This window comes from Passer domesticus, chromosome 4 (genome assembly GCF_036417665.1).
Source record: "Passer domesticus isolate bPasDom1 chromosome 4, bPasDom1.hap1, whole genome shotgun sequence".
NCBI classification, from domain to species: domain Eukaryota; kingdom Metazoa; phylum Chordata; class Aves; order Passeriformes; family Passeridae; genus Passer; species Passer domesticus.
In genome coordinates this window covers 81,083,153-81,103,421 of record NC_087477.1, presented here as the reverse complement: position 1 = coordinate 81,103,421, position 20,269 = coordinate 81,083,153, and the positions used below count along the sequence as shown (strand labels likewise).

Below are 20,269 nucleotides of genomic sequence, written 5' to 3'. Positions count from 1 at the left end.
TATCCTGAGCTGGGACCCACAAGGATCGTTGATCCAGCTCCTGTCCCTGCACGGACACCCCAACAATCCCACCCTGGGCATCCCTGGAGTGTTGTCCAAACCCTCCTGGAGCTCTGGCAGCCTCGGGGCTGTGCCCATTCCCTGGGGAGCTGGGCAGTGAAGAACCTTTCCCTGATACCCAACCCAAACCTCTCCTGGGACAGCTCCAGCCATTCCCTTGGGTCCTGGCACTGTCACAAGGAGCAGAGATTGGAGCTGTCCCTGCGCTGTCCCTCAGGAGTAGCTGCAGACCCCGACAACCTGAGAGCTTTGATCCTTTAATTTCTGCTGCCCTCTGCATTAAAACATCAATTTAATCCCCACAAAGTTCTGACAGGACGGCTGGGAAAGGCAGGGAGATCCTCCAGGACTCTTCCATGATGCTGAGCCCAAGGAAACCCTTCTCCCTCCACTTTTAAACAGCAAAAACCTTCCCCATCCCTGAAGAACAGGAACATCAAGCTGCCTCCTGACACAACTGGCTCTAAATTATGGACATATTTTAAGGCTTATATGTAGAATTTGATGTAAAATTTCTATAGAATATATATAAATATACATAAGCATATACATAAAAACATTCCTAATGAATATATACAATAATATTCTTTATATATTTTTAATGTATAAATATATCTTGGTCTAAAATATGGACATATTTTAAGGCTTATATGTAGAATTCGATGTAAAATTTCTATATAATAAAATTTTAATATGAGATTATTATACACACACATATATACACGCATATATGGATTATATGGAGAATTTGATGTAATGTTTCTCTAGAATATATATAAACATATATAAAAACATATATATAAATACACTCTTAATGTATATACACACACCACACACATATATATGGATTATATGTAGAATTTTATCTAAATTATGGACGTATTTTAAGGCTTATAGGTAGAATTTGATGTAAAATTTGTATGGCATGCATATAAATATATATAAACATATATATAAATACACTCCTAATGTATATATACACTCATATCCTTTACATGTTTTTATATATAAATATAAAAATATATTTTGATCTAAAATATAGACACATTTTAAGGATTATATGTAGAATATGTAGGATTTGATGTAGCATTTCTATAGAATATATAAAAATATATATGCAAACACCCTCCTAATGAATATATACACTCATATTCTTTATATATTTTTAGTATATAAATATATTTTTATTTAAAATATGGACATATTTTAAGGATTATATGTAGAATTTGATGTAAAATTTCTATATAATAAAATTTTAATATGAGATTATTATACACACACATATATACACACATATATGGATTATAGAGAGAATTTGATGTAACATTTTTCTAGAATGTATATAAATATATATAAAAACATATATATCAATACACTCGTAATGTATATACACACTCAAATTCTTTATTTTAATATATAAATATATAAATATATTTTGATCTGAAATATAGACTTATTTTAAGGATTATATGTAGAATTTGAACGTAAGATTTCTGTAGAATAAAATTTTAATATAAGATTGTTATACACACACACATAAATATATAAATATATCTGAATATAAATATTTTTGAATAAAATATATTTATATATTTATATATAAATATACAAATATATTTATATAAAATATATAAATACATAAATATATTTTTATATAAATATATAAGTATATAATATATTTATAGACATAATAAAAATAAAATAGAAATAAAATATATATATATAGATATGAAATATAAATGTAGAAATATATAAAATACAAACATATCACTCCCAGAGCTCTCTTGAGCTGCCCCTGCTGTGGACTTTGCAAAGTGCCCAGCTGACCTTGAATTCCCAGGCCAGTTCTGCCCTCGCCCTGCAGCAGGATCCCTTCCCACAGCCCCCAGCCTGTGCTCGGTGTCATGTCCTTGCTATGCAGTAACGTCACTGCGGCCACGCCTGCTGCTCCAGGACAAACATTTCCACTGGGGAACGCAGGAGCGGGAGAGAAGGAGCCTTGCTGAGGAGGCTCAGCACTGCTCACCCTGCTCTGGGGACAGCTGGGACATTCTGCACGTTCTTCCCAAGTAAAGCCAAGTCATTGGCTGGACAAGATTGCTAAGGAAGGCAGGAGCCCCCCCTGAAATAGGAAATGTAAACCCCTCTCTCCAAATTATTATAATTTTGGAATTAAGGGGCTCTCAGGTAAAGATATGGGAGCAGGAATAACAGTTCTTTATTAGGGAAGGAAATAAAAATAAAATATAAATGCAGTAATACAAAAGAGCACTGCCAGAGTCAGAGCAGGAGCTGAGCCCTGTGGGTCAGGGTGGTGGCACAGTCCCATCCCATGGTGGCTCAGCCCTCCTGCAGTGCCAGCTGTGCTTCTGCTGGAGCAGGGATCCTGCACAAGGCTGCAGTTTTCCTCTGCAGCTCCAGGGCTGCTGGAGATGGGCCTGCTCTTCCTCTGGGAATGCAGGGCAGGAGAAAGCTGCTCCTCTGGGAATGCAGGGGGCAAAGGCTGCTGTGCTGTTCCAGGGTCAGATTGTATCCAGGTAGGAATGCTTGGCTCCTGCCCTGGGCAGAGCATCTCCCAGTGGGATGATGGAATTTGATCAGCCATGCAGGGACACTCAGTGGCCATGAACAGAAGATAATTAATAATTAATGGCCCATGGACAGCAGAGATCTCCTGGAGGGAGGATTGGTTGTGGAAGAGATAAAGAAAACTGCCCAATGAACAGAAGAGAGCTGCCCCACCTCTGACAGATGGGAATAGAACACACATTGCCTTGCAGTCCAGGACATGGACCCACCTCAACTCATTCTGGGTTGGGAAAGGTTTGCTTTTCCTGAGGATTTGGTCACAATGGATGTGCCAATCCACTCTCCCAAGGAACACAGGCAGGAGCTCATCTGTGGGTAAGGAGAGAGAGAGAGCAAATGACAAGGTAATTTACAGGTTTCCCTTTAAATTTGGGTGGGGTTTTGGAAGAGAGATCTCCATGAGGCAGGGGCTCTGAAGACAATGCCAGGCACTTGAGCTGCTGGATGGAAATACCACCAGGAAAAAACACAGATTTTCACTGGGCAGGTGTTCTTGCTCCACATTTCAGTGAGAAATTTTCACAGAATCTCAGAAGGACTTGGGTTGGAAAGGACCTTAAAGCCCATCAAGTGCCACCACCTGCCACAGGCAGGGACACCTCCCACTGTCCCAGGGTGCTCCAAATCCCATCCAGCCTGGCCTTGGGCACTTCCAGGGCTCCAGGGGCAGCTACAGCTTCTCTGGGCACCCTGTGCCAGGGCCTCACCACCCTCACAGGGAACAATTCCTTCTGAATATCGAATTTAATTCTCTCCTCTTTTACTTTTAAACCATCCCTCTTGTCCTATCACTACCTGACTGTTTAAAAAGCTTATATTTTTCACAAGCTCCCTTTAACTCCTTCCAGTAATGCAGCACCTCCTGGTGCATGGAATGACCATCCCTGCTCTCACTGTCAAAAAGATTGTTTTCCTTTTTTAAATTTCACATCCCTTCCTGCCAGTGGCTGTCATCTCCAAATGCCAGGGGGACCTGGGTGGTGGCAGCCCCTCTGGAGCCCCCTGCCTGCCTGGTAGAGGCTGTTTGCTTTTGAGAGCCACAAGTGCTGCTGCTCTGACCAAACACAAGTTTTAGATGCTTGATCATAGCACTGGCCCCTTTCCAGGCAGTCAAAACCCCTGGTAGCATCAGCCATATGAAACATTTGGCAGCTTCTCTGCATAGTTTGAATCATTCATGGAAGGGCAACGATATTCTTTGCTGGATTTTTTTTTTTTTTTTTTTTTTTCTTTTTCCTGACATAGGCAGTTTCTGGTGAATCTGCTCTCAATTTTGTCCCTTCACATGTGATTAGTCAGCTTTCTTCACTGATGGGTTTGGGCAGGGAGCTGGACTCAGTGATCATTCTGGATCCCTTCCAAATGGAGATATTTTGTGATTCTGTGTGGGATGCAACCAAAAAATGTTGATGCAATGAAAATGTTGAAATCCCTCTGATGTACCTGGCAGGGAAGTGGCCTCTCTGTGGTGCCTCTGGTTTAATCTGGTGGGATTTTGTGATGTCCAGGTCACATGAGCTCTCCAGGTCCTTCAGTGCCATGAAACACAAGATAGCTTTACAGTCCTGGGCTCTGCTTTATCCTCTGGCCTCATTCCACCTCAGTGCCAGAGCAGAGGTGATTGTGGATTTCTGGATGCAAGGAGACCACAAATAATGCAAATTTTAATGATTTCCAGCTCATTAGTGTGGGAGTGGAGGGAGGACGGTCGCCTGGAGCAAATCTTGCTGTTGTGGAGGTGAGAGATAAATTGGATACTGGGGAAGAAATTTGGGAGTGGGAGATTTTGCCAATCCCTGCATGAAAAATTGAGAGTTTTCTGAGCACCACCAAGGTTTTGGAAGGAGGTGGAGAGAGAAGGAAAGGTGCTGGTGTGGCTCAAAACTCCTAATTAGAGAGATCTGAGCCAGCCACAACTGAGAGACACAAAACACTGGGAGAGATCAGGATCAGTGTGCTCTGATATGGGAATGCTCACAGCCAGCGCCCCCCCGAGAAATCAGAACAACTGTCAGATTTTTATTTATTTCCTTTGGAGCTGATTTTTCTACATCTCAGTGCTGCATTTTGGGCTTCTGTTGAACTAAAACTCCCTTAGATCAGAGCCCTCCAGAAGCTGGAACCACTTTTTTTCTTAGCTCAGAGTCATTAAGGAGGAGGATAAAGAGGAGGAGAAGGACGTGAAAAATGAAATTGCGAACCTCATCAGTGAGAATCAATTGGTGCCACAGGTGACCAGGGACAAGGGTGATGGAAGTGTGGTCCCTGTGTGAGCCAACCTCTGTCTTCACACACCTGAGCAGATATTGCTGCTTGCTTTGCATGAAAACCACATTTTCCAAAGAGAAAACAAGGAAGAATTTATAGAAAACAAAAAAAAACCCCCAAAAAAACCCAAAAAAAAACCCAAAAAAAAAAAAAAGAGAGAGAGAAAAAATAAATTTTCTTTCTGGGTAACTGTGTATGTTCATAGAGGATATAGAAGTGCTTTTATCATAAACACCAATTACAATAAATAAGACCATTTTTCATATCCACTGGGGAGGCGGCGAGGATGTATTAGCATAAAAGTGACTCAGTCTCTAAGTCTAGATGCTTCTGAGTGCACCACATTTATTTTCCACTTTCAATGGCAAATTCACTTCCAATCATCAGCATTTTTTTCCTAGCTGATGATATTTACACACTTTTTTTTGGTTGTTGTTTTTCTGGAGAGAGTGAGAAAAATCCAGCCGAGGGCGGCGTTTTTGGTTAACTTTCTCCATTTCCATGCTTTTTGTGGCCTCAAATGGCTCCCAGACCCTGCTGAGGCTGGAAATGTGAGCTTGATGTCACCCATGTGGTGATACCAGCTCCTGCTGTGGTCCACAGACTCCTCTCCTCTTTCCTGGCACCCACCTTGGTGAGAGTCAAACATAAATACTGGGATTTTAGGGTGGGAAGGTCTTTCCCTTGGAAACACATCACTTGACCTTGGTGCCCTTTCAGCTGCTGACCCTTCTGGTGATGGGAAAGATGTAACAAAAAGCTCTGACCAGCCAGAGCAAATTTGGGTGGTGAAAGCTGAGGTCATCCCTGATTTATGAGCACTGCCGGGGTGCAGGGCGTGCCGACCTCCAGAGCACATCTGAGATTAAACAACAGGGACTGCCTTCTCCCCCTGGCTGTAAACAAATCCAAACCAGCAGGGAAGAAGAGCACTTTTACTTCTTCATTTTTTTATTATTATCTTTTTAATATCCTGGATGGCAGCCAGTGTTTCTCAATGAAGTGTCTTTAAAACTGTGCCCAGCCAAGTCTGGCTGTTTGAGGAGTGTATGAACAGATGCTCTGAGGCCTGATAAGAGCTGCTGCTTCCAAGGCTCTTCAGAGCCTCGAATCTGGTTGTTTCTCTCCAGGAGAAAATGGAAAGCTCTGCCCTCTGCACCTCATGGAAGAAGGGATTTCTCATCCTAGCCTCAGAGGAATTTCATCCAAGACAAAAGGTGGTCTACAGAAAAACCCATCTCCTAAGGCTGGAGGCCTCACACAGATGGGATCTATTTTCCAAAGGATCATAGGACTGAGGAATTAATTGCTGGGGTACCAGTTGTCAATTTCTTTAGGTCAGGACTGAAGGCACTTGAGACAGTAGTTCATGTTTGCACTCAGGTGTTTATTATTTCTTATCAGTAAAACAGTCTCACAACTGTGAGTTTGGCAGCTTTTCATTAGAAGGCACAAAATGGCCAACAATCTCTTGTTACAAGGTCTTTTAAGACTGAACTATCCAATTAAGAACTGACACCTGGATTATTTCCCCTTTTAACCCAATAACTGATCCCAAAGAGCCTGCAATGCGGATTTTTCTGCCCAATTACAAATTACCACCCAAACCCATGAAGAAGAAGGAAGAAGAAGGATGAAGAAGAAACCCAGGATGACACCCTGTGCCCTCCATCTTGCTCCCATCCACAACATACTAAAAATCCCAAAACCTAAATTTCTCCCCAAGTGACACACCTACACTACTCTCTATAATCTATTTCACACTTTTGTGGATTCCAGTCTATCTTGAAGTCTAGGAAACTTTCTCCATGGATGAGGGTGAAAGTCAGTGCTCCCCTGGGGGGTCAGGGCACCCCAGAACACAGAGAAATATTCCCAGTGCCCTGGGTTTCCACAATTAATGATGCTGGAGGTCTCTAATTCAGCCCTTTTCTCAACACTGGGCCAATATCAAGTTGCCCAGGGTCTTGCTCTGGGTAGTTTCAGGTGTCTCCAAGAGCTGCAAAGCCCTTCTGGACCCTGGCCCAGGGCTGCACTGCACTCAGAGGAAATAATTTTCATTTGTTTATTTGGAATTCCCCTTGTTGGACATTGACCCCATCACCTCTGAGGGGAGCCTGGCTCTGTCTCCTCTGCACCTCCACTGAGCAGTGCAGCCAGACATCCACCTAAACCCTTCTTTTCTGTGGGGTGGGTGAACCCAGCTCCCTCAGCATCTCCCTGAGTGCATCCTCCAAACTCCTGGCCATTCCTGTGCCTCTGGACTCCCTTGTCCAGGTCACCTTCCATGGCAGCCTGGCCTTCCAGCAAAGAGGCATCCTTATCCAAACTGTCCCTATCCCAGGGAAATCTCCTGGAGATCCGCTGGGCTCCAGGGTGGAAGCCCAGATGGCTCCCCTCCATGGGGAAGCATTTAATGCTTTAACTTTTCTTTTCATTGATTAATTATTTATGGTCCACTAAGGTACTTTTCCTTTCTCTTTCATTTTTGTCCCTTTTTCTTTTCAATTCATGCTGATATTCTGGTTGTTTTGTTTGGTCTGAGTCTCTCACCCAGATCCTCTTTCAATCTGCCTCAGAATGAGCTCCAGAGCTGGGAGCCTTTTTCCTCCTTTTGTTCTGCACTCAGCCAAGAGATTGCAATTTCCTTTGAAGATATTTCATAATCTTTTTTTCGGTTATTTTGGTACTTTATCCCTCCATTAGATATTGCCTCTTGTAGAAACCTGGGGTTTGGAATATTTTTACGCTCTGTTAGATATTTCTAACCTAATTCAATTATGGATTTTTGTTGTTTTTTTTTCTATTTACTTAAATTATTAAAATATATAAACTAATTCTGATTTGTGTATGTTCATGTCTATCATTCTGTTCTTTTCAAGTCTGTTCATTCTGTCTGCCCATGACTTTTTTTTCCCCTGTGTTGCCAGTGGTATTTTCAGAAACACATTGACATAAACACCATTTTATTGTTTAAAATAAATAAATAGACAAACTCTTTTACTTTGCACTTTCCTGTCACATTGGATTTTGCTGTTAACCTGCCATTGCACCAATGGAAAAAAGCATTTGATTTAGAGAAGTTGGAATGTGAGATATAATGTACACAGTCTCCAAATCCTGATGGTCTTTGAAATTTCTCTCCTGTGATATGATTTCCTCTCTGTTACCCATTCCTCTTCCACTTTTCTTTCCCATATAGTCAATACTGACTTCCTTTGTAAAGGTTTATTTGTGTTTGCAGCCTTGTTTCTACATTCAGCAGTTTATCCTGAAAAAGTTCCCCTCCCTCTAAGCTCTCACAGGATAAGGTAGAAGGTGGAATAAAGATTTGATAACAAATGGAATAAACAGAGAAGAATGAAAAAGTGTGATTAAAGTAATTTGTGACACTGGACAAAGTTTATTAGATCCCACAATCGTTGCTGTATTCCAGAAAAACCTGGGGAAAAGTGTGAATAATGAAGTTTGGTGACAATCCTTTGTTATTCAGGGCAAAGCTAATGCTAATTGTGAATATTTGTGTGAGAGATGTCTGATTTTTGCATCAGCAGGTGGTGAATTTAATGCTGAGGTGGTCATGCACTCAGGAGAAGGCAGCAGCACCCAGGGAAGGGCTGCTGGAATGGAAACCTCAGCTCTGTGGTCAGTATGGCCAAAAATAGGTAGGGATTGCTTGGAAAGGAATTGTGAATAAAAAAAAAAAAATTTTTCCAGTTGCATGATGGTGTTATGAATGTAATGACATCCCTGGAGGAGCTGCTACTGCAATAGTCAGGTTGTCTTTGGCCACTTGTTCCTAAAAAGGAGGGAACAGACCTAGGAAAGGTCAAGGGAAGGAGGAAACTGAAAGGTCTGGAAAAACCTCCTGCTCAGATAGGCTGGGATCTGCATCCCTGGAGGTGTTCCAGGTGTTCCAGGGCTTGGAGCATCCTGGGACAGGGAAAATGTCCCTGCCCATGGCAGGGGGGGTGCAATGAAATGATTTTAAAGGTCCCTCCCAGCACAAACAATTCTGGGATTCTGGGACAGGATTCCTTCATTGGAAAAGGGATGGTGGGGCTGGACATGATGGCTTGTAATTTGTGAATTAATTACACACATCCCTGGACAGCAGATTGGAAGCAGTTATTGCCAAAGGATAGCTTGGATCCTGAAAGTAGATGTGGGATGAAAAAGAAGTTAGAAATATCCAGTGATTTGGAGCCTGTTGGTGACCCCTGCTTTGCATGTCCTGAGTGTCAAAATCCAATTTTTTTAGTTTAAAGAGAGGCTGGAGTGAGAGAGAGACCTCTCAGTCTGTCAGTCAGGTTCTCCTCTCTGCTAATAAATCCCTCCAAAATAAATACCTAAATGAAAAGGGTAAAAAAAAAATAACTGATCTGGCCAATACCCAGCAGGAAAAATAGCTGAGGGGGCCCTGGTAGAAAAATGTAATGCAAAGAGAATGGGTGCTAAAAACAAAGTAAAAATTAAGTAAATAGATAGAAAAAGAGGAGAGGAGAGGAGAGGAGAGGAGAGGAGAGGAGAGGAGAGGAGAGGAGAGGAGAGGAGAGGAGAGGAGAGGAGAGGAGAGGAGAGGAGAGGAGAGGAGAGGAGAGGAGAGGAGAGGAGAGGAGAGGAGAGGAGAGGAGAGGAGAGGAGAGGAGAGGAGAGGAGAGGAGAGGAGAGGAGAGGAGAGGAGAGGAGAGTCCTTACCTTTCTCTTCAGGTTCCTTTGGACCAGTGGCAGAAGCCTCAGCACATCATTTTCTCCTTTGCAAAACAGGTGCAATCTCTGGACAATACTTTAAGCTCAGCAGGACTTGCCAAGTCAGACAGAAAAAGTTTTATTTGTAAGGGCAGACAGCATATTTTGATAATTGAGCCTGACCTCGTGTATTAGCAGGGCAGGAGAACAAATTTTTACATTAAACCCATTACTTTTCCCTCAGCCAGATCATGCATTGCAAAATAATTATCTCTTTTCTCCCAAGTTTTGCATTTCAACCCCTCTGCCCTCACATTTTTGAGAAAATTTGCTCTGTTAATAACACCCTGTGTTTATTTTGCTTTTAAATTTAATTTTAATTTTTTAATTTTAATTTTTTAATTTGAAACAATTTTGAATTTAATTAAAAAAAATAATTATTTCCATCTTCCTTCTAGAAAAGTAGATTTTCTATTCCTTTGTCTGCTGAATGACAGAATCCTGCTTCCCAAGAGGCTGGGATCAGTTGGAGCCTGTGAGACTCTCAGGAATAACTCTGTGCCAGAGCAAAGATGATAATTTAGGGGCTGATTGGAGAAAGTGGAGACTGGAAACCAAAGTTAAGTCACGTCTCCTGGTACATTAATCAGCAGGGGTGTGTTTATTCCTTTTCACAGGCAATTTCTTGGCACAATTATTCGTCTTTGCTCAGTTTGAAAAGCTGGAGGTGGGATAAATACCTGTTGTGCAACCAGAAATAGTTGGCCAAGGCACAAAAATTGAAAAAACTCCCAGTTTCTAATTCCTTGGGAGTGTGTTGTGAAGAATAAAGCCCTGTCCAACCTGGCCTTGGGCACTTCCAGGGATCCAGGGGCAGCCACAGCTTCTCTGGGCACCCTGTGCCAGGGCTCAGCACCCTCACAGGGAAGAATTTTTCCCTAATATTCAACCTAAACCTGCCCTTTTTCATCTTAATGCCATTTCCCCTCATCCTGTCACTATATATAAAAAGTTGCTTGCCCTCTTTTTAACAATCTCCTTAAAAAAGAAGCTGAGAGCAAACACATGGAACTGTTCAGAACATGGAATTGTGCAGCTCACGGGAGCCTCAGAAGCCTCAAACCCCATCTGAAATGCCACCTGTGATAAATATTTACCTGGTGGAGGAATCCACACACCCACGTCCTAGCTGGGCAAGTGATTTCATTAGTGGAATGTCAGAACGCTCATTGTGGATTTCTGCATTGTGTGGTGATTCAGCAGCTGCACTGAACACATGGAATTTTGGGAGGCCTGAGGAGCACCTGGGACCCAGGCCTGTGAGTGCTTTGGCAAAGAGAGCACAGAGGGAAGGTTGGAAGGATAAATTCTACACGTATTTATCTATGTTTACATGCAGTCTGGACAGACATATCTATTAATACAAATTTATTAATATACACCTGTATTAAACCACATTTATACCCTGTCAACCCCAGCCCCCTGAAGCTTTAAGAAGCAGCATTTAGGCTTGAAACTCTGAAACAGCTGAGAAATGAGAGCCCCACAGCAATCAGAGTGAAATTGGATTTGCCCTGTGAATCATCTGCTGAGGACTGCAGTAATAAACACGCATAAAACAATGGCAATTTATTCACATATTAACAACTGTGCTGCCAGGGCAGCAAACCTTTTAAACCCACAAAAGCACCTTGCTGTGAGAAAAACAGGGAGGGCTTCCCAAGGGCGTTCCCTTTTCCCAAGGATGTGTGGGAGAAATTCCAATCTCCAACTTGCAAATGAGGAAAAGCTTTTGGGATACCTTGCCTAAGTGAATTTTGGCTTTTTGTTCCTGTTGGTAAACCCTTCTCTGCCGGGTTTGGGGCTTTTGGGAGTCTTTTCTTGTGTTCCTCTCAGTTTTGTGAATTTCCAACACCTCCTGCAAGCTTTGGGAATGGGAAGTCTCCACTGACAAGGAGAAAGAGCACGGTGTTCCTGTCCTAATAATTCCAGCTGAAGCCTCCTGGCCAGGGCTGTTGTTAAGATTTGGAGCCTTCTCTTTCCAAAACCACTCTCCTGCCACAGCTGAACTCAAATTCCTGATCCATCCCTTGTTCTGCCAGGTTTTAAAGCAACCATGGATCTGCCAGAGGAGAGCAGAGGGGTTTGAAGAGGGGTTTGTGCCTCTCAGCAGTGCTGCTGCCACTTAAATATGGTCACATTTCAGTGAGATTTACCAATCATCTCTAGCCCTCAGGGATATTTTTTCTTTTTTTCTTTTTTTTCTTTTTTTTTTTTTTTCTTCCATCCAGAAAGCAGCAGCTATGGAGGAAAGAAGAGTAAATTTCCAGCACAGGAGCTGGATCAGGCCTTAATTCTTTATGAAAATCCCAAATGCTTTCTTTTAGTGAGATTTTTAGCCACGGTGAGCTGACTAAAATGGGCTGAGTCCCCCCTTGCCTCAGTCTTTTTGAAGGCAAAGGAGAGGAGTGAAGAAAGCAACCTCCAAACTGTGAAATGTCCTGCTCGGGGCTGTATTATAAAAAGTTAAATTTGAGATCTGGGCAAAATAAATGCCAGATAATGTTCTAAGAAAGTGCATAAAACCTATTTTTGATGCCTCCACCCTTCCCTCAAACCCCAAGACATCTGTTGCCTACCAGCATTGCACACAGGAAACCTTTAAATCTGGGCAAGTTTTGTTTTTTGCACATCAGGTTTTCTGTCCTGTTTCCTGATGTGTGCAAATGTCTTGCATAGCCTAGAATGGCTCAAATGGCATGAAATGCCCATATTCAAACCAGAATTAATTATTTTTTTTCCTCCAATGATATTTAAACATGTCTCATTCACAGACACCTCATTGGAATGGAGAGGTTTTAATCCATGTGCTGAATCTCACAAAAGGTACCAAAAACCCCCCAAATCTACTTGTCAGTGACCTTAGTGTCACTCTGTGTGTTGTGAGTCTCCAGGGAGGGACCCTTAGAGGTCTGAAAGTGGAAAAGAACATTGAAACCTTTGCCCAGGATGGCTCAAGTTTCTTGGGAAACTTCTGGGGCATCTCCCAGTCCCAGCCACAATTCCTGGTCTGCTCAAAGATTGTAAAAGTCTGTTTATTGAGGGTCTGATTTTCAATTTCTGGGTGGCAAAAGAAATTTCCCAGCAGGAACTGGCACAATCTTTTGACCTTGATGATGTGATGTACGTTTGGGACTAAACTTGAGTTTTCCATTCTTTTTTTCTCATTTTTGCCTATGGGGAGGGAAAAGCAGGGTGGAATTTTGGCATGGATGGGCTGCCAGTGTGCAGAGGGAAGGGACACAGAGAGGGCTGAGCCTGGCTCATTCTGAGTCCCCTCTCTGAATTCTGAAATTCAGAAGGGATAGAGGGGAAAAAAAAAATCCAAGAGTGAAATATGCCTTGAAATATCCTCCCAGCTGACAGCAATTGCTGCCTCAGGGATTTCTCAGCTCAGAGATCACATAAACGTTTCCAACTGCCCTTGATGGGTTTATCTGTCACCGAGGCACCTAATTGCTGTTCTAACCCCTACAGACAGATGCAGTATCTCGTGGTGATGAGTTCCACCCTTCAGAAGTGAGCCATGTGAAGAATCACCTCGCTCACTCGGTTCATTTTGATAATTTGGTTTGATGTCAGTTCTTGTACCATGAGGGGAAGTGAACATTCATTCCCTGCTTGTCTTCTCCCCAGCACTCCTGGTTTTACAGACCTGCATTCTCAGTCATCAGAGTGCCATTTGATTTAAATGTTCCTTGGATGGGGACTGCTCTGTACCTTTGGTCCATTCTAAGTCCATTCTACTCTTTTTGAACTGAATAACCCCAAAAGCAAACAGGAGTCAAATTACACATATTCAGAAGTGCAAAGATATTTTCGAGGTCATTCTCAATCTCTTCCAGTCTCTATTTATTCCCCCAAATTCCCCAAAATAATTTTCACCTCTGACTGCTATCAAATATTGATCCAGTGTTTTCATGTTAGATCTCCTTTTGGTTTTCCCTTTCGTCTTTTCCTTTCCAATCTCAGATATGCATCATATAGACAAGAATCCCAGAATGGTTTGGGTGGGAAAGGACCTGAAAGACCATCTCATTCCACCCCCTGCCATGGGCAGGGACACCTCCAATTATCCCAGGGTGCTTCAAGCCCCATCCAACCTGGCCTTGGGCACTTCCAGGGATCCGGGGGCAGCCACAGCTTCTCTGGGCACCCTGTGCCAGGGCCTCCCCAGAAAGCCTGGGAACAATATTTTCCTAATATCCAATCTAAACCTGCTCTCTAGATGTGCCTGGTGCAATCCCTTCATGCCTCTGTGTCATGAAATTGAGAGTGTCCTCTCCTGACTTGCTTTTATCATTAATTCTTCCAAGTGGGAAAGATTATCCCTGTGAAATTGCAAAAAAATGTCTTAGGGAAATAAGCAAGAGGGGATAATTTTCAGGCTTTTCTTCCTCCCTCCTTCATCCCCTATAACCCTTGTTTTAAAAATCAGACACAGCAACGATTTACAGCAATGTTTTAGACAGGTTTGTGCATGTATTTGGTACAAACAAACAAAAATATGTGCATTCTGTTTCATAGAGCTTACATCAATCTGGCAGAACCTGATACACAAAACAGAAATACTCCGGCTAATAAATACATCTGGGCATGAAAAATAAAAATCTATACATAAAAAATTCCAACGTTCTGCTAAAGAAAATGTACACTTATATACACACTGTAAACAATAGTAATGCAACCCAGCTGCAGCCCAGCTCAGGCTGACAGGGACCTTCCTTCCCTCGTGGACTTGGGAGAGTCCAGTGACACAAAAACCCATTTTCCACCCCCAACTCTTGGTTCCCTGGAGCAGCAAGGTCTGAGAATGCAATTGTGACACAGAGCCAGTGCAATGAGGTGGGATCTGATGGATAACTGAGGTGCAGGTGCTTTGGGAAATGTTGCCTGGAAAATTTGCTGGAACAGGGCCATTCCCTCAGCTGGGCACACCCTTGTGGATCCAGGGAAATCTGTGGGATCAGGCTGAATTTACCTCCTGAAAGTCTGAGCCCGTTTTTCCAAACTTGGGAGAGCTTGGAAATCAGGGGATTCAAGGAGAAATGCTCCATTCCAGGCACTCTGGTCATATTTCATACAAGATTTTCCTTCCTCTCTGCCAGCAAAGACAGCCCTGTCTCCTCTAAATGAGGCTCTGCATGAGCAGCCTCAGAGTCCAGTCCTGGCACTGCTTCTGATGCAAGATGCCAAATGAAAGCAGGGTGAAAACCAAGTATTTTGCCTGAATGCAGCACAGCAGAACTCAAGGCTTTCCTACAGCTCCTTCCAGGGCATCTCTTGGGGCCAGATCAAATACAGTGAGGAACTGAGCCAGAATTTGAGCATTTATGTGTATGTGTGTGTCTAAACTGACTTCATTTTCTCCCTTGTAGGTCTGTAAAGACTTGGGATGGAGAGGCAGCAAACCTCCAGACTAAGTCTTTTTTTCTTCCCAAAAAGCTGTCAAGGGGTTGGAGGTTGTAAATATAAATATTTCAATACTGGAAAAAAAAAAAAAAAAAGAAAGTATATTGAAAAAGTCAGGGAGAAGTGTAAGCAGTAATACCAGCTCATTTATGGGAATGCACTGCTTGCCAGCATTAGCTAAATGTTCATTTATAGAGGGATGCTTGCCCATTTGTAGGAGAATGCCTGGTATTTTGGGAATGACACATTTATATAAACACAGTGAAGTGTGTGTGTCTGTCTGTCTGGTCATGGATGTCCTCTCCCTGGTCCCTTCTCTGCCACATCCCCAGTGCTTCCCATCAGGATCCCAAAAACACCCAGGAAAACAGTGGCAGCTGCAGTCCTCACACTACAAAATGACTTTTTGTGCCACCCCATCATCACTGTAAGGTCTCACTTCCCTTCAGAGCCAAATAACACAATAAAAAAAATATATTTCCCCCCAGAAGCTCCCATGGGGTGTTGGGAAGTCCCTGCTTTGGTAGGGCAGAGCTGGCAACCTCAGGCTGGTTTTGCAGAGCTGGAGAACGTGCAGGTGGTTGTGAGTCTGAGTTCAGTGTAAGCGCTGGGATTTGCTGCTGGGAGGAAAATATCTGGACAAAATCTGCTGGTATTTGTGCAATAATTGGTCCAGTTTGTCCTGCATCAAGTAAAGGGTGTTGAGACAGGGCCAACTCCAGATATCTTGTCTCAATATGCACTACACAAAAGAGTAAAAACATTAAAAAATTCCAACTTCCCTCCTGTTCTCTTTTCCTTTAAAGCAAATCAGAACATCAGAAAGAAAGGTGACATTCTCCTTGCTGTGCCTGGCAGCCTTCAATCTTCCTTTGGCAGCCACCCTTAGTGGGGTGAGCTGGATGTGCTGCAGGCACTTCCATGAAAGGCTCCTCATGGTTTTGAGGGGCACTGCTCATGTGGAGCAGTTTCCACCCAGGACACGTTCATGCCACGTTTCCACCCCTCGGGACTTCCTATTCCTGTTTTTTAGTTTCCTGGCTTGAGGCACTTCACCTCAGATCCCTCCTCTGCCTCCATCACCTACATGTCTCCTGCCCATGGCTTAACCTGATGGTCACTCCTTGGGGCTCATTATCTGAAATTTGGTTAAAACACTCTGAATTTTGAAACCTGTGCCTGCAATCCACAGCCAAGCAGAATTTGGGTGACCATTTCCTGAGCTGCCTGGTCAAGGTGGGCTTGCCATGGCTTCAGCTCCTGGAGTCTCCTGGAGGAGGCCATGGTGCCCTCCCGAGGGGTGCTCACACTCTGGGACTGTGAGCAGCGAAAAAAACACTTTAATTGTCATTACTTTTGACACAACCAAGGCAATTCTTGGCAGCCACCAGAAGTTTGATGCATGAAGCATGTGGGAAGTCCCTTGGGAGAAGGATCATGAGTGTGACCCTGAGTGGGGAGAAGATCCCTCCCCTTGAGTGAGCTCCCTCTGCACCTCAGCTCCACTTCAGCTTGGACTCTGTGGGCAGCAGAAATGCAAACTTCCCAACTCAGCCATCCCAGCTCTCCTGAGCCACAGCACAGGCTGGCTGAGGACCCGCATTGCAGAATCACAGAATCATTATGGTTGGAAAAGACCTCTTGGAATCCAACCACCAACCCACCACCCGTTCACCATTAAACCACCTCCTCCAGGGCCACATTTGCACATCTTTTGAACACTTCCAGGAATGGTGACTCCACCACTGCCCTGGAAAGCCTGGTCCAGTCCCTGCCAACCCTTTGAGTGAAGAAATTCATCCTAATATCCAGTCTAAATCTTCCCTGGCACAACTTGAGGCCATTTCTTGTTGTCCTGAGTGAAGCCCCTGGGATGCATTTTTATCCTGCGTTTTCTGAGAAAAACGAGAGCAAAGAAAGGGACAGGAAGGTTTGGGGATGACTGACACCAAAAGGAGCTGGTTTCTCTGAGTGTCACAGATGGATGTTCACTAAAGCAAGGTGGGTTGCAAGTGTTTCACTGGAGAGTGAAATGCCAAATGCTTCACAGGATGGAATTAGAGGAGAGAGACCTGCACACCCCCTGGCAACAGCACACACATCTGGAATACTCATCTGGCCTAAAACCAGGTGATGTGGAAGGGCCAAAGCTGTGGCCACTGCAGAGATGATGACTGAGAGCTGGGATCCCTTCACCTTGCTTGGGAATACCCCGGTCTGCTCTCTCTCCAAAGCCAAGGCCTCTTCTGGATGTCCTGTTCAGGACCTCCAAGCTCCCAACCCACCCACATAAAGGATCAGCTGCCAGCTACTGCTTGGCAGTGTCCTTCCTGGGGGCTGCCTCTGGATGGAGACATGAGCACATGTACTAAGGCAGGGTTGGCAACTTTTGGGATTCAATCTTTCCGTCAGATTTCACCGTGGTGTTTTTAAGGCAAAGGAGACATCCTGGTTTCCCTTAATTGCACAGCTTCTTCCAAAGCCAAAGACAACCATCCACCAGAGGAGGCAGCTCTTGCCCTAAGGTCATATCCACACCTTCTCCTCCTGCTGTGGCTGTTAGAATGGGATATGCCATTGGCTCTAATCTGAGGAACCCATAATCCCACAGAAGGGGCTGAGCTCCACGTGGGGGATGCTTGGACAACCTTTGGGCAACTGCATTTTATACCTGATCGCTGCTTCCAGCCTGCCTGACAGACCCACAGGTGGTATCCCTCCATGTTTCTTCTAAAGAAACCATTGACAGCTGCCCCAGAGCCTTCAAATATCTGTTTCTCTCAGCCCACAGCAGTCTGTTAAGTCATGGGTTTGGTAGTCAATGGTTTCTGTGAAATCATGAGGGATCCCGATCGAGACAGACTCCACCTCTGTCTTGTAGGTGGCTGTGGCCCCCCCTTTGCTGGAGCCACCCCGGATTTTGTTAGAAAGGCTGTTCATCTTCTCCTTCAGCTGGGTGGACGCTGGCTTCTGGAAAGGCGTCAGCATCTTCCAGCCCTTGAGGCTGAGCGTTCGCCTCTTACTGCCTCTCTCCTGGAAGGAGGAGTTAAATATGAAGGAGCTGTTCAGGGTGTTAATCCTGGGCCGTAGGTCTGTCTCTGAGTCCTGCACCGAGCTGTTGATGGAGGCCCCTCTCCAGTGGTGGTCGTAGACCCTCCAGATGGGCCGGCGCCGCCGGCGGCACTGGCACTTGAGCAGCCGGATGAACGCGCGCTTGAACTCCTTGCTGGAGCACGGGTAGATGATGGGGTTCACGCAGCTGTTGAAGTACCCCAGCCAGAAGATGATCTTGAAGACGATTTCTGAGGGCTTCAGGGACGGGAAGAAAGAACCTTGGGAGAGATTGAAAGGAATAGGGTTAGAGGAAGTGGAAGGATGTGGTGGAGTAAGGTGGTAAGGTGTCGTAGGTTGACAAAGAAGTGAGTTTTCTTGAGAAGTTATAGCCAGGCTTTGCTGGAATCAGTTCTCTGAGCTTCCTGGAGGATTGTTTTCCTCCAGCAAACAGCCCAGAGAGCTTTTATGTAGTATCCGTCATGAAGCTGGTGGTCAATCCAGTCTGGAAGAGGGGAGATGTGTTGAGAAGGCTGATGGTGTGGTGGTGAGACCCTGGAGCAGGTTTCTCAGAGAAATTGCATCTCCTCACCCCTGGAACTGTCCAAGGCCAGGTTGGATGGGGTTTGGAGCAACCTGGCCTAGTGGAATGTGACTTTCAGGTAATTTACTGCCTCCAGACTTATAGACTTGTGCATAAAAGTATGGCCACAGCCCTGTCACCTGCACTGAGAGAAGAGCAACACCCCTTCACCTCCTCCTCTCAAGTATTTTGGGTCATCAGTGCCACACATCCTCTGTTCAGATGCTAAGGGAGGCTGTTAAAGTGGGCTCAGATAATATCCACTGCCCCAAAGCTTGTCCTTGATACTTTAAAAAACTTTTGTCCACCCCATCCCTCCTTAGGTTTTTGCAGATTTTCCCAGTGGTTTGCTCAGTGAAAAAGCTGGAGATATATTTTTTTTTGAGCCAGAAGATGTCAGTGTTGCTCCCACATGGCCTCAGAACAGCATTCCCCACTTGGATCTGAAATAACTTTCTGACTCAGCCTTAATTTCTTTTAATTTTAGCTCCAGATGACAAATCATGCCACCATGTGACCGAGCGCTAATTTGTATTTTAGTAAATAACATTAACTCCAGATATCATTATTATTTTCCCCTGCGCTCCCAAGCCTGGTGTCAAAACAGTAAAACAGGTGCCAGGAGCCAGAAATTCATGACTGACACTACATAAAAGCTCCCCGGGCTGTTTGCTGGAGGAAAACCATCCTCCAGGAAGCTCAGAGAACTGGTTCCAGCAAAGCTTTTGTACACCATCCCTAAAAAGTGGAGAAATTTCAGCCAGACTCAACATTAGGTGCGTGGGCAGCTCCATCATGGGTATGTGGGAGAACACAGACACATCCCAGCATTTTATGGTGGCTGGGCAGGCAAAGCAGATTAAATATCTGCTGAAGGCCCACCCAAGGCAGGCAGGAGCTCGGGCTGGCTGTCAGTGTGTGCTGAAGGGGCATGGAATAAGGACAGTGAGCAGGACTGATATCTCTGTGCTGGGAAGACTCAGGGCTTTCCTGGAAATGAAGGCATTTGCAGCTGAATGAGCAGCTGCTGGTGGTGGCTTTGAGTGGAGCAATTATCATGGAATGGTTTGGGTTGGAAGGGATCTGAAAGGTCATCTCATCCCAAACCCCCTGCCATGGGCAGGGACACTTTCCACTATCCCAGGGTGCTCCAAGCCCTGTCCAGCCTGGCCTTAGACACTTGCAGGGATCCAGAGGCAGCCACAGCTGCTCTGGGCACCCTGTGCCAGGGCCTGCCCACCCTCACAGGGCAGAATTCCTTCCCAATATCCCATCCATCCCTGCCCTCTGTCAGTCTGAAGCTATTCCCCCTTGTCCTGTCACTCCATGCCCCCATAAATATTCTCTCTCCACCTTCCCTGTCAGCTCCCTTAACACAGGGCTCTCTTCTGTAGAGGCAGTGACCCCACCTTGGTTGTTTCAGATAAAAGGAGTTTATTCTTTCAGGGACAGTGCTGAGATTTCCAGGTTGGCTCTGGGCTGCTGGAATCACCAGTTTTGATTTTAACCCCACCAGAAACACCTCCCTGAGTGACAGCCAGGAGCTTTGAACCACCC

The 20,269-nt window shown here is 44.5% G+C and overlaps 1 protein-coding gene and 1 long non-coding RNA gene across 3 annotated transcripts in view; one reads left to right on the top strand and one right to left on the bottom strand.

Moving 5' to 3' along the window:
- Window positions 1–20,269, top strand: part of LOC135299697 (uncharacterized) — a 49,478-nt gene that overhangs the window by 4,283 nt on the left and 24,926 nt on the right. The window contains exon 2 of one of the 2 annotated variants that reach the window (XR_010361651.1): window positions 6,048–8,629. The exons of the other annotated variant lie outside the window; for it this stretch is intronic. This is a non-coding gene — a long non-coding RNA (uncharacterized LOC135299697). Of the gene's footprint in view, window positions 1–6,047; window positions 8,630–20,269 lie in introns of those variants that run through there. 2 annotated transcript variants of the gene reach the window in all.
- The window catches only part of ADRA1D (adrenoceptor alpha 1D), a 41,618-nt gene continuing 35,475 nt past the window's right edge, over window positions 14,127–20,269 (bottom strand). Inside the window, exon 2 of the mRNA XM_064419040.1 lies at window positions 14,127–18,410. Coding sequence (XP_064275110.1) covers window positions 17,842–18,410 — 569 coding nt within the window. The 3' untranslated portion in view covers window positions 14,127–17,841. The remainder of the gene's footprint in view (window positions 18,411–20,269) is intronic.